At 41.8% G+C, this 14,132-nt stretch overlaps 1 protein-coding gene across 1 annotated transcript; it reads right to left on the bottom strand.

Moving 5' to 3' along the window:
- Window positions 1-2,910: 2,910 nt before the first annotated feature.
- Window positions 2,911-9,638, bottom strand: eIF3f1 (eukaryotic translation initiation factor 3 subunit f1). Its single transcript, XM_076204445.1, has 8 exons — window positions 9,375-9,638; window positions 8,634-8,781; window positions 7,533-7,603; window positions 7,111-7,317; window positions 6,187-6,289; window positions 5,408-5,524; window positions 3,172-3,305; window positions 2,911-3,062 (listed from the first exon to the last, which is right to left on the bottom strand). The coding sequence occupies exons 2-8, from the start codon at window positions 8,740-8,742 to the stop codon at window positions 2,973-2,975; spliced, it is 831 nt and encodes a 276-aa protein (XP_076060560.1). The 5' UTR covers window positions 8,743-8,781; window positions 9,375-9,638; the 3' UTR covers window positions 2,911-2,972.
- Between the last annotated feature and the right edge of the window lie 4,494 nt (window positions 9,639-14,132).

The raw sequence follows: 14,132 nt of genomic DNA, 5'->3' as shown, positions 1-14,132 counted from the left end.
TGCACCTTGTCCACTGCCCTGGTTCAGAAGCAGTGTCCCAAGACAAAGCACATCCACAGCAAGGCCGCTTCATTAAATCGGCGACCCCCCCTCTCCATCCCCCCATGCATAAAAGGAGATGGGGAGAAATCCCTTCGGGCTGCATCAAATTTTGCTCACACATACTACCTCACCCCCCATCCCCCTGCCCATTCCACCTCATGCATCACATCATCCATGTACAACCATTCTCCATTCACCCCTGTCTTCTGTCCTTCCTCAACAGACATCCCCCTCTTCCCCAAAGCCCCCTTCACCCCATCCATCCACCTCATCCTAGGACGTCCCCTCATGTTCACTCCCTCCACATCTGCCTTCCATACCTCTTTTACCAGTCTTTCTTCACTCATTCTTTCCATGTGTCCAAACCATCCTAATACTCTTTCATCAACCCTATCTCCCAACTTCCTTTCCACCCCCGTTCTCCTCCTCATTTCTCACTCTATCTGGCCTAGTAACCCCCATCATACTTCTCAGACACCTCATCTCAAACACATTCAAACTCCTTCTCTCTTCCTCTCTTATGTTCCATGTTTCTGCCCCATACAGTGCTGTTGGCACAATCACTCCTTCATACAGTCTCCTCTTAGCATCCATTCCCAAATGTCTATTCCTCATTACACTCTTCAATCCACCAAGGTATTTACTTGCTTCTCTCAATCTACATTCTACCTCCACCTTTGCACCCAAGTATCTAAAACTATCCACTTCCTCCAGTTGCTCTCCCTTAATGCTCACTTCCAGTCTACTGCCACTTTCACCCCTTGTACATCTCATCACCTTACTTTTACCCACATTTATCTTTAGCTTTCTTCTATCACATACTCTCCAAAACTCTGTCACCAACTTCCTCAATCCCTCCTCTGATCCTGCCACAAGCGCAGTGTCGTCTGCAAACAACAGCTGGCTCACCTCCCACTTTTCTCCATTTTTTTTAACCATCTCCAATCCCTGACCCAACACCCTTGCATTTACCTCTCGCACTACCCCATCCATGTATAAGTTGAACAGCCAGGGTGACATAACGCATCCTTGACGAAGTCCCACCTTTACCTCGAACCACTAACTCTCTCCATTTCTAATCCTGACACAAGCTCTACTACTCTCATAAAAACTCTTGACAGCTCCTAGAAGCTTTATTCCTATCCCATATATCTGCATAACCTCCCACAGTGCCTTTCTGTCTACCCTATCGTAAGCCTTTTCCAGATCCATAAAAGCCCCAAAAACATCCTTCCCCTTTCCTATAGCTTTCTCACATATTTGTCTTACCACAAAGATCTGATCTTCACAACCTCTACCCGTCCTAAATCCACACTGTTCCTCACCAATTACTCCCTTTGTTCCTCTCCTAATCCTCTCAATCAAGATCCTCCCATAAGCCTTCCCAACTACACTTAACAAGCTAATCCCTCTGAAACTACTACATTCACACTTGTCCCCCTTTCCCTTGTAAAGTGGAACTATACAGGCACCCCTCCGGCACTCTACCCTTTCTCCAGCAAACATTAAATAACCTAACCAGCCAGTCCACCTTCACTGTACCTCCTTTTTTTTAGACATTCTGCATGGCATCCATCCAGACCAGGTGCCTTACCTGCTTTCATAATCTTAACAACTGCCTTCACTTCATCCTTCCTTATTTCTCCTCACTCATCATGGTCATTTTCTTAGAATTTCCCACTGCAACTATCTTTCCCTCCCTATCCTCCTTCACATTTAGCAACTCCCTAAAATATTCTGCCCATCTTCCCCATTACTGCCTTCTCTTCCATTACCATCTCTCCATCTGCACCTTTTTACCTTTTCTTCTCTACTTGATTCGCCTCCTCTTCCTCTCTTAATCTTTCCAAAACATCTTTTTATTACTTCCAAAATCTTTTGTCATACTCTTCCCCCACTTCACATCTGCTCTCCTCTTTGCTTCATTTACTTCTCTTTTTCTTTTCTTTGTACCTCTCATATGACTCCCTCGTCCTATTTTGTAACCAATCTGTGAAAGCTTGCTTTTCTTCAACAACCTTCTTTGTTTCCTCATCCCACCATTCACTACCCTTCCATTTCCTCCTGTCCTCCTTGAATCATCCCCATTCCTCCTCCACACCTAGCTCCACTCCTTCAGATTCTTCTTGTACTCCTCCTTTTCCTTTAGAGTTCACTCTAAGCACCTCCCTACCTTTTGTCCCTTTCCTCTTTCTCCATCTATCCTCCACTCTCAACTTACCTTCCACCAAAAAATTATCTGATATTCCCCCACCCTCTCCCCTTAGCACATGTACATCCTTAACTCTTCATATCATAATCCTATTTACCACTACTTAATCCATCAACGCTCTACCTACCACCCTTCCATCCACCACCCTCTCCCATGTGTACTTATGCTTGACTTTTTCCGAAACACTGTATTTGCTATCATCAACTCTCTTTCTAGACACATTTCCACCATCAACTCTCCACTACGATTCTTTCCTGGAACTCCACATTTCCCAACCACTCCCTTGTAAGGAGGAAAAAGCCTTTGGTATATGTATAATTCTAATGTGATGTTCTATGGGGATGCTTTTGGTTTCTGTATGCAGGTGTCCAATTGCAGTGTTTTTGGTGCATTCTGTTATTACTCTCTGTGCACCATTCTGTATGTAAAGTTTTTGAATTGTTGGTGTTCATCTTGCTGATTGTTGGGAACTTTGCTACGTAGGCACATTCGAGGCTGATTCTTGTGTTCTCATGAGATTGTCCACAAGGATAAAAAGTGCCACTGAACCACAATCTTGTTCAACCAATCATATTCTACAAGCAATAGCTAATCTAGCCATCTGGATAATTCATCAGAGAGCTATTGTGTATCAACATGGGATAAATAACATGTACTTAGATGACAGTATTTTATTTCCAACTCAAATCATGTATAAAGGCAGTTGGGAACATGCTCATCACTGAATAGCTGTAACCATTGTTAGTTTTTCATTCAATCCTACTTGGACCTTAGTCAACTGTGACAGGTATATGACCATCAACAAGTCCTGAAACAGAAAAATAGTGATAAGAACACAGCATGTGAAATAAAATAATAATTATTTTGTGATTGCATAAAATGAGCATTTACAACCATGTAATTTGTAGAAAACTTGCCTTCATGTTTGTGTTGAGCATATCTTCAAACTCAATGGGAGACATTCGAGGTACCTTGTTGACCATTTTTGTAAGTTCGCGACCAACATAATTGTCAGCAATTACTTTCCCAGCCAATACATCATCAACATATCCTGGAAACACGAGTGCCTATAGATAAATACTAAGACATAAAAATATACATACATACATATACCTCACCCCCCATCCCCCAACCCATTCCACCTCATGCATCACATCATCATCCATATACAACCATTCTCCATTCACCCGTCTTCTGTCCTCTCCCGTCCTTCCTCAACAGACATTCCCCTCTTCCCCAAAGCCCCCTTCACCCCATCCATCCATCTCATCCTACATCTCTTCATGTTCACTCCCTCCACATCTGCCTTCCATACCTCTTTTACTAGTCTTTCTTCACTCATTCTTTCCATGTGTCCAAACCATCCTAATACTCTTTCATCAACCCTATCTCCCAGTTCCCTTTCCTCCCCTGTTCTCCTCCTCACCTCCTCATTTCTCACTCTATCTAGTCTAGTAACCCCAATCATACTTCTCAGACACCTCATCTCAAACACATTCTAATTCCTCTCTTATGTTCCGTGTTTCTGCCCCATACGGTGCTGTTGGCACAATCACTTCTTCATACAGTCCATTCCCAAATGTCTATTCCTCATTACACTTTTTAATCCACCAAGGCATTTACTCGCTTCTCTCAATCTACATTCTACCTCCACCCCCACTCCACCTTTTCCTGCCACATTTGCACCCAAGTATCTAAAACTATCCACTTCCTCCAGTCGCTCTCCCTTAATGCTCACTTCCAGTCTGCTGCCACTTTCACCCCTTGTACATCTCATCACCTTACTTTTACCCACATTTATCTTCAGCTTTCTTCTTTCACACTCTCCCAAACTCTGTCACTAATTTCCTCAATCCCTCCTCCAATCGTGCCACAAGCGCAGTGTCGTCTGGCTCATCTCCCACTTTTCTCCATTTTCTTTAACCATCTCCAATCCCTGACCAACCACCCTTGCATTTACCTCTCGCACCACCCCATCCATGTACAAGTTGAACATACAAATATACACCCTAATATATACAAATGTATAATTCTGTCCATTTGATCAAGAAAACATAGACATCTGCCAACATAAAACAAAGATTAAAGAATAATATCAGTATGTACTAAAACCTCAACAGAACATCTATGCACAAAAATCAAAATACTCACCACAGAACATACATACATATTCCAAAGACTTTTTCCCCCTTACAAGGGAGGTAGCCAAAAACAAAGGCATAAAAACCACTCCCATCCATTCCATCCTTACCACAATCCACCCCCCTCCACCCTCTTATCTTGGCACTTCCTGGATGACGGGTCATCCCTGTATCCTGCCCACTGACCTGGGTCAGAAGCAGTGTTGCAAGGCACAGCACATCCACAGCAAGGCCGCTTCATTAAATTGGTGCCCCCCCCCCACTCTCTATCCCCTCATGTAGAAAAAGAGAAGACGGAGAAATCCCTTCGGGTTGCATCAAATTTTTCTCGCACATACTCCCTCTCCCCCCACCCATTCCACCTCATGGATCACATCATCATCAATATACAACCATTCTCCATCCACCCGTCTTCTGTCCTCTCCCATCCTTCCTCAACAGACACTTTCCCAAAGCCCCTTTACCCCATCCATCCATCTCATTCTAGGTCACCACCTCATGTTCACTCCTTCCACACCTCTGTCTTTCGAACTCATTCTCTCCATGTGTCCAAACCATCCCAATACTCTTTCATCCACCCTATCTTCCAGCTCCCTCTCCACCCCTGTTCTCCTCCTCACTCTATCCAGCCTAGTACACCTCATCTCAAACACATTCAAACACCATCTTTCCTCTCAAAAACATACAAACACTATCTTTCCTTTTGCCCTCATCCACACTCATTCAATGATGCAATTACTAGGGTTGGGTCTCCTACATAAGACACCCAGGGCAACAGATAGACTAACTGATTGATTACTAGGGTTCTAGTTGGAGTACTCCTCCCAGACTCTTTTATGCCATGCCTGGACCTTTTCCAGGAGAAAAACACAAGAGTAGGATTCTATGCCCTCAGATTCCATCATATTTAGCCACCCTCTACGACACACAAGGACATAGTGATGACATTCCCCTCCACCCCCTCTCTACCACCACCACAAGGTGGAAGGGGAAAAATATTTTTATATCTTACCCAGTAAAGTTTCCAAGAGCGTTTCAATATTATGTGATGCCTCGGCAATCTGATGCAGATCTGTTGTTGGTTCCACAATCCTCTGACGATTAAACTTACTCTTGTGAGCAACATTACCTTGAAAAAGAAGGTCCCAGTTTAGTCAAATCTTTGTCTATATGCATGAGAAGAGTGTAGAGGAAAGAGAGACTTTTTGGATAGATATAAATAAGTGCTTAGAGTTTTGGGAGGAATGGCAATATAGTGATTATTGGAAGATCTCAATATTAAAGTAGGGGATGAACCAACAGAGGGAGTGGTTGGGAAGTTTGAAGTGCCTGGTAAAAATCAATGTGGGGAGTTGATGGTGAAGATGTATCTAGAGTTGATGATAACTAAAGCAGTGCATAAGAAAAAAAGTAGCATAAGTACACAAGAAGCCAAGATGAAAGGGAAATAGGTGATGGACGGGAATGGAATGAGTGTATGCCTTGGCTGGCTACCTCCCTTGTATGGGGAAGAAGCCAAATGGTAGATATCACTTGTCCAATCTCAGAGCTCTAATACTTTACCTGTTTCCTTGACTCCTTTGAGCAGGGTAAGTGTTTGTGTTTGTGTGTATGAATATATATCATTTGCATACATATATATACACACACAATGATTTTGGGCACCTAGCCTAATTAGGAGTACATCTTCTGAACTACATGACCACATATCTTAAGTTTGAAACCACTATAAAAAATATTTATCAATTTTATGAATACAAGAAAAAATAGAATGACATCCAAGAAACTTACATCCAATAATTTCTGGTGCGTATGAAGTTACTTCAACAGGAATTGGAGCAAACATTGTACCAGGAGTTCGTCCAGGCACCCCCATACCCACACTGACAAAGGCCTGCAATAAACCACACACAAACAAAAGTTAATCATTCCATCACTTCTTCCTAATAATCTTATTCTAGCCACCAAGTTTTATGAATCTATGCCACACCTGACTATGTGGGCAAAAGCAGGAGGCAGGAAACAGCAACATCTCATTAACAATTACACTACAAACTGATCAAATTCTGCTTTTAATGATACACCATAATATATAAAAAGATGGTCTGAATATGTTATCAAATTTTCTTTCCATTTTTATTGTGATTCTTTGAAGTGACAATTATTCATCTTTTATATTTTTTATTGGCTGTTACAGAGCAACAGTTTAGTGCTAGTATTTACCCACTTGTAATATACAACAAAGTAGCAACATTTCTGGATCTCTTGCAAAAGACCTGGGCAATGGATTACTAACCAACGTCTTTTGTTGCACCACACTAAAACCTTGTAGTCATGTTCTTTAGCTATTACCAATGTATCTGGTATTTTGCAAAATACAGCCACCTTAATATTAATAAATTAATACAGTATGTCAGCTATCATACTGTCATGAATAATGTTTTATTGATAGCTTCTGACCAATTCTGGGAACAAATAGAAAACCAAAAGCAATGAGATGACATTAAGACTTGAATTTTTTGAAGATGTTCATAAATTAGTTTTCCACACATAATTACTGATTCATAGAATAGTTTGGATGAAGAAATGGTCATTGAACAATGTGGAACAAATTAAGATGAGTGACCATTGGGAATGCAGAGATGGGAACCCATCAGCATAGCTCATACCCTAACTACAACTAGGTAAATACATATGTTAGCTATCAATGCTTACCCTAATACCCATGCGTCCACCATGCAAAGTTGTGTCAATTGTAAAGTGGATAGGGTTGGTGGTCACACGTGAATAGTAGTCATGAATGAGGAGCGAGTGGTCAGTGATATCATGACCTGTCGCCCACCAACCAACTATCACCTCACTTGGGTTGACTTTTCGGTGTAATTCATACATGTCTTTAGCAAAGTCCAACTCCACGGCAACCTGAAAAAAAAAATGCATTTTATTGCACTGATTATTTTCTGTCAGTTGCTTGATCACCTTGCTCTAAGGTAGATTTGCACATGCCCAATATTTTGTTAGAGCACAACACTACAAATCTTAATTTCCTGGTTACCAATCGGAAATCTATTTTAATTATATGGAAATCCTTTGCTGAATACAGGGAAAAAAAATGCTATGGAATTGGGGAAGCATACCTCTTCTTTGGACTCATTGTGAGGGACACAGAAACAGTTGGTGACTTCCACAGCTCCCTTGTCCACGGTGCCTACAGGAAAATAAAGAGAAATTATTATAAAATTGGACACACAGGCATGTTCACTAGTTTTGCCTAACACTATTACAAAACTGTTCAATATCAATGAATCCATTGCACTTCAAGTTAATTATATGTTAACAAGTTATCTACTGTTACCTGAGGTCAGTCAGACTCAGTAATGTCTAATGAGCACATCATTCAAATTTCACCATCATATAATTTCATTTCAAGTCCATGTCTGTCAATCAACAGGGCCACGAAAGGACAGAGTCCACCTGGCCAGACTGCGGTGCGGCCACCACCCAGCACTTCTAAGCTACCAGAAGAGGCTGGATGACCGCATTGTGAACAGCTGCCCAGGATGTAACACTTCACCCCATACCATACAACACATAATGGAAGACTGCATTATACACAATCATGCATGTAAACTACACAACATACACTCTATAAAGGATTTGTGGGAAAACCCAGTTCCTCCCCACCCAAAAACCCCATTTTCCCAAAGGTCCCCCTCAGACCATTCAGGAAGAGAGGCAACCCAAATTGAAATTCCATATCTTTCATATTTAATATCTATAAAACTACGCACTTCCGCAGGAAATGAACTACAGTGACCATCGTTCATATCACAACATTTATCATTGGGAACACATGAGCCACATATCAAGTTGTATAGTCGGCTGGATCCATAAATTGACCGAAACTATTTCTATTTCTAGGGTATTGTTGACGTCTTCCTCCTATTTCATCATGTATCGCGAAATTATTAGGACATTCCATTGGCATTGTTACTTCAAGGATTTATGGGTGTTGTGGCCTTTAAAGTTGTCTTTCTTTTACTTGGACTAAACAAACAGTACACGTAAATTGCATAACTACCTGCCTCTGCATGCAAATAGTGATGAAACGCACCCCCAAAATGTCAAAACTGGCCATAAACATATGCTCAAAACAAATGATAAAGGCAGTGAATTCTCGAGTCATCTTCTACAATTCAGTTCTACTCTCCAGCTATACAAAATATAGTCATACTTACCTAATAACGTGCCGATAACACGTTGTGCATCTGGATTTCTTCTTTCATAAGAATCTACAACGGTGAAAAACACCACCGGGTGTACTTTGGCGACGAGATTCAGCGCCATGTTGTTGTTCCAAAGGCTGAACTAATCACAACTTGTGAACTTGTCATTAAAAGAAAGAAAAATTGAGGTAAAAGATGAAACACATTATATACATGTTTATAAAATAATATTAAGATTTTACATACAAATCCGAGAAAATCATTGTGTGTTTTTAAATTAATTTAGTAAGAATTACAGTAAATATTTACCAACATTGTTGCTAAGAATTACCATGAAAACAGAATTTGTTTGTAATAGGAAGGATTTTTTATTTACTAGTCTCTATTTATATCTGCGATATATCAATATTTATATTGTATAATTAGAATCATATAAACTTGTTAACTTTATGAATAAATCTAACTGAGGAGGTTTATGAAAATGTGTATAGTCGACATTGTTGCTTGAAAGAATTACCAGGGAAATAAGAGTTTGTTTGTGATAGGAAGGATTTTTTTTCTTTCTTAGCCCCAATTTATATTTGTACTATATCAATACATTTGATTTTTTTTAATGACAGTGGTCATGAAAGTCTGAAATCAGTGTATTCAGCTTGATCATACTGATTAGGTGCTAACATATATATGCCGCATATCTATTGTCCACCGTTATAGAGAAGGGTTGGAAACCCATTAATGTAATTTTGCACTTACCGAGAATTGTACCCGGGCCTTTTCGCTTTACGAAGATGGCAGAATCAAAACTCAAACTACCCAGTTTTTTTCCATGACATGGAAAAACTGGCTAAACTACGCACAAGAAAATTTGTCCTCTCAGACTGGGGTGACCGACCAGCTAGCTTTCGGAGCGTATATTGCCGTACTACCGACGGAAGTTGTCTCCCTCGTCCAGAACGTCATCATTACACCACCAGCACGCAAGTGTAACGCCTTCAAGGCGGCCTTGAGGAACCACTACGCCAGATCTGACGAGGAACTTTACAAGGAAATACAGCAAATCCAACTCGGCCATCAGCGCTTTTCAGGGGAACGGCTACACTCAACGCTCGTACGAAGGTGCACCTTTCCAAGGAACTTCCTCGTTCAATACACCTCTCCAAGATGCCTGGTGACCTGCAATTAAATTTGGACGCCACAACTGCTGATAAGGACGACGACGCCTAATGCTCCACCGCCGACAGGATGTACCAGCGTCACAGGTCTCTACAAGCGTCGATAAACACCAGGCTCTCGGAAAGAGGAAACACTGCATTGAACAGTATTACAAGTGCTAGTGATTATGGGTCTCCAAGAAACACCATACTCTCAGAGAAAAGAGCAACAGTGGAGTGAACACAGTATGCAGTGATATTACAGGTGCTAATGATCGCGGGCTTTCCGATTAACAGCCCTCGACCAGCTTTTCCGCAGTCAGTAGTGCAGTGAACAGGACCGTTCACCCGTCGAACAGTGCCGGGAAATAAAGTGTGCAGCAGCTACGGGAGGAAATGGCCGAAATACGAAAATTGCCGATTCGATTAAATTTCAAAAATCAACCACGAACTGTTGTGCCACTGAGGGATAGTAGTAACGTCTCAACCGCCGACGCCGGCTACACCGGAGATGTCTGCTTCCCTGACCGGTCCAGCCCAGATTGATGACGTCACCAACGCGAGCGGAGGCGTATCCACTCGTCAAGGCTCACAGCCAAAGGAAAGACGGCCAATCAGAGGGCTAGACGTTCCAACGGGACCCGTCCGTGATCCCACATCGGGGTTTAAAAGAACGGCTTCACCAATCACCGCAACAACAGCTCTCCTCCAGCTCCAAGACCTTCTCCCTCCTAACATCGATCGATGACCTCCAGATTTCATGTTCGCCACATTCTCGCCCGATTCGGTGATTAAAGAAGTAAAGACCGCTGCGTTGATTTCCTTCCTTGGTTGTCCTTCATACCAGAAAACAACAAGGGAATGTCACGCCATAGGGAACTGACCCCGGCTGTCCCCGCAACACACTCAGATTGAGGCGCGCGTGGCACCAGACGAACGCCATTGTCCTCTCAACAGTGGTGGGCTGGTAATGTACACCAGAAGAACCATCAAACCGTTTCACTCATTATGTCAGAGAAGTCGCATGTCTACTGGCGTCGTGAGGGAGTTATTCAGCTGATAGAACTGTACAAGAATAACGTGTACCTGTGGCAAGTGAAACATCACCCGTTCAAAGACAGAAATGCCAGGGTTGGACCGAGTAGCGTGTGTCTTTTATCTGCAGTGGTGAGTCGCCGTTTGAACACAGGATGGGTAAAAGGCACGCGCCTTTCAACTCCGCTCCAGGTCATCCTGATTCAAAAGACGCGTGGTGTGACGTGGCCCTAACCCACTCGCTTGAGGACGACTATGAATAGAAATTAGGTAGTCATCTACTTCGTTGAAAAAAAAAATCGACCTACGAATGCGGGCTGACGAATACGTCACATGCCAGGGGATGCAACCAAACCACTCTCGACCTGTAAGTCCCAACCATCTAGACTTCAGAGCAAAAGTCCCTGACATCAAATTGGCAGAATTCCATGAAAATTATTTAGAGTGGACCCAATTCTAGAACCAGTTCAGTTCAATGGTACCCAGCACACAGGCATGATCTTTCACTGGGATGTTTGTGTTGTTTATCTTAAGAGGAGTGTTCATGATTGTTCTGTTGGTTTTCTTGCAGTGAAAGTATACAGCTTTCCATTTAGATATGCTGGTCTTCATGCACCACTGTTGCTCCCTTGCGTGTGCCGTCTAGTATGTTCTGCATTACATGTAACACTCCCTGCAGTATTTTGCACTTGCTAATGTGATTAGTGTCGACTGCATAAAAAAAGCCTGGTTGCGTGGGTAAGCCAGCTCTGGCAGGTCATTTGTAAACAGACTAAGAGTGAGGACAAGGACGAATCCCTAAGGCACTCCAACCTTTGCCACAAAAGGTTGGGACAGGAAGCCCTGCCACTTTATTCTTATTGTACTGTCATCCAGGTGGTTGCAGAGCAACCATGTGAATAGCAGAGCAAAGTCGAAATTGTGGTATGATTTGTTCTTAAGGCCTTCATGTCAAACAGAATTGAATGCCTTATCCATCTCCTTAGAAACCAAATGGCCTTACCAGGGCAGTCTTTGAACCCACTGAGTGATCATGGAAATTATGTTGTCTGCACTGTACTCAAGTCAAAAACTGAACTGGCAATCTCTTAGTACATTCTTTACCTCCAAGTACCCAGTAAGATGACAGCAGAGGACATGCCTGAACACCTAATGAAAGTACTCTAGAAGGGAGATGGGTTTGTAGGAAAGAGGATCAGAGGTAGTTTTCAGTGATTTAGGAATGAGGATTGTATGAGAAGCATTGAAAAGGTTAGAAACTACCCAGTGGCAAGTGAGTTATTGTATAATGTTGTCTGGCATGCATTTGAGTAGGTGTGTATCAATGCCTGAAGGGCTAGGGGATTTGAATTTTTTAGTGAAGATTACCCACCTTTACCTCCCATATACCTTTCTATATACACTCAACAAATTGATTCCTCTAAAACTACTATATTCAGATTTGTCCCCTTTCCCTTTGTAAATTGGAACTATACAGGCACTCCTCCAGTCCTCTGACACTCCCCTCCCTTAGACAAGCTAGAATTCTTGACAATTCACACCCCTCATAATATATCTTACAGACACTGCCAACAGAAAAAGCGGTATAATACTCAAATATCTACCACATGTTGCCATCCAAACCACAGAAACAAATTCACACTCAGATAACTAAACAAGACCTTCAAGAAAAAAACAACAACACCTAATTCAAGACTCCAACAACAACACCCAGTTACAAGTCTCACAGAGGAAACCCTCACACACCAGACAAGAACCACACAAGAACACCTCCACTCAGATATCTGTCATTGAGACAGTACCAACACAGAATAGGCCTGGCTATAGATCCAAACTACCCCAGATGCAACCACCACACAGAAGAAACAGAATATCTCATACTACAGTTTCCCAGACATAAGAACATAAGAATGAAGGAGACTACAAGAGACCAGAAGGCCTACACTAGGTAGCTCCGTACCCATCACCACCTGTCATCCCCATCCATAAAGTTGTCTAATTGTTTCTTAAAACAACTGATAGTTTCAGCGCTTACTACATGGTTACTAAGTTTATTCCATTCATCGACCACCAATTCTTGCCTATTTCCTTTTTAGATCTAAATTTGTCCAGTTTATAACCATTACTGTGAGTCCTGCCCTATTGTTTTAATATGATGACCTTGTTTGCATCACCCTTGTTAAAGCCTTTGATCCACTTGAACACCTCTATTAGATTACCCCGCACTCTGCGTCTTTCCAGAGAGTGTAAGTTAAGGTGCCTAAGCCTCTCTTCCTAAGGCAAATTTCTGAGTCCATGTATCATTTTGGTCATTCCTCTCTGTACTGATTCTAGTGAATTGATGTCCATTCTGTAGGACGGAGACCAAAACTGTACTGCATAGTGAAGGATGGGTCTATCACTAGATAGAGTTTAATAATTACCTCTGCACTTCTATTCATTGCTGTCCTAGCAATGAAACCTAATGCTCTGTCAGCTTTATTCCTGGCACTAATGCATTGTTTCCTGGTTTTAAGGTCCAGACTCACTAGAACTCCCAAGTCTCTCTCGCACTCAGATTTTTCTAAAAACGTATTATCTAAGCTGTATCTATTTTTGGGGTTGTGCAGCCCTATGTTTAACATGCTACACTTAGAGATATTGAAGTTCATTTGCTATTTCACCGACCATGTGAACAATTTGTTAAGATCTTCCTGTAGAATCTCTGCGCCGTCTCCTGACCTAATTAGGGGTTCTATTTTAGTGTCGTCCGCAAACTTACTAACATCACTATTTATCCCATCGTCTAAGTCATTTATGTACATAATGAACAACAAGGGACCCAAAACTGAGCCCTGGGGGACCCCACTAGTAACATTGCCCCATCTAGATTTTACTCCATTTATGGTGACCCACTGTTTTCAGTTACTAATCCAAGCTCTAATCCATTCTAACACTTTTCCTCCTATGTCATGGGCTTTGATTTTATTTAGTAGTCTCCGGTGTGCCACCTTATCGAACGCTTTGCTAAAGTCAAGGTAAATAACATCATAATTATCATTGTTATCTGACACCTTATATACTTTAGTGTAAAAGGATAGAAGATTAGTCACACATGACCTACCCTTGGAGAAACCATGCTGTGAATCACGAATTAAATTATGTCTTTCGATGTGTTCTCCGAGTCTATTTACTATTACTGATTCAAGCATTTTTCCTATAACCAATGTCAAACTGATTGGCCTGTAGTTGCATATAGACGATCTATCTCCCTTCTTAAAAACAGGAACAATGTTTGCTTGCCTACTGATTTATTAAATATTTCAGTTAACTGGTCACAGATTTC

The sequence above is a fragment of the Oratosquilla oratoria genome, chromosome 21 (assembly GCF_046742065.1).
Source record: "Oratosquilla oratoria isolate Oo_2021 chromosome 21, ASM4674206v1, whole genome shotgun sequence".
In the NCBI taxonomy this organism is placed as follows: domain Eukaryota; kingdom Metazoa; phylum Arthropoda; class Malacostraca; order Stomatopoda; family Squillidae; genus Oratosquilla; species Oratosquilla oratoria.
The sequence above is the reverse complement of the archived record's forward strand: the minus strand, read 5'-3'. Positions and strand labels throughout refer to the sequence as shown.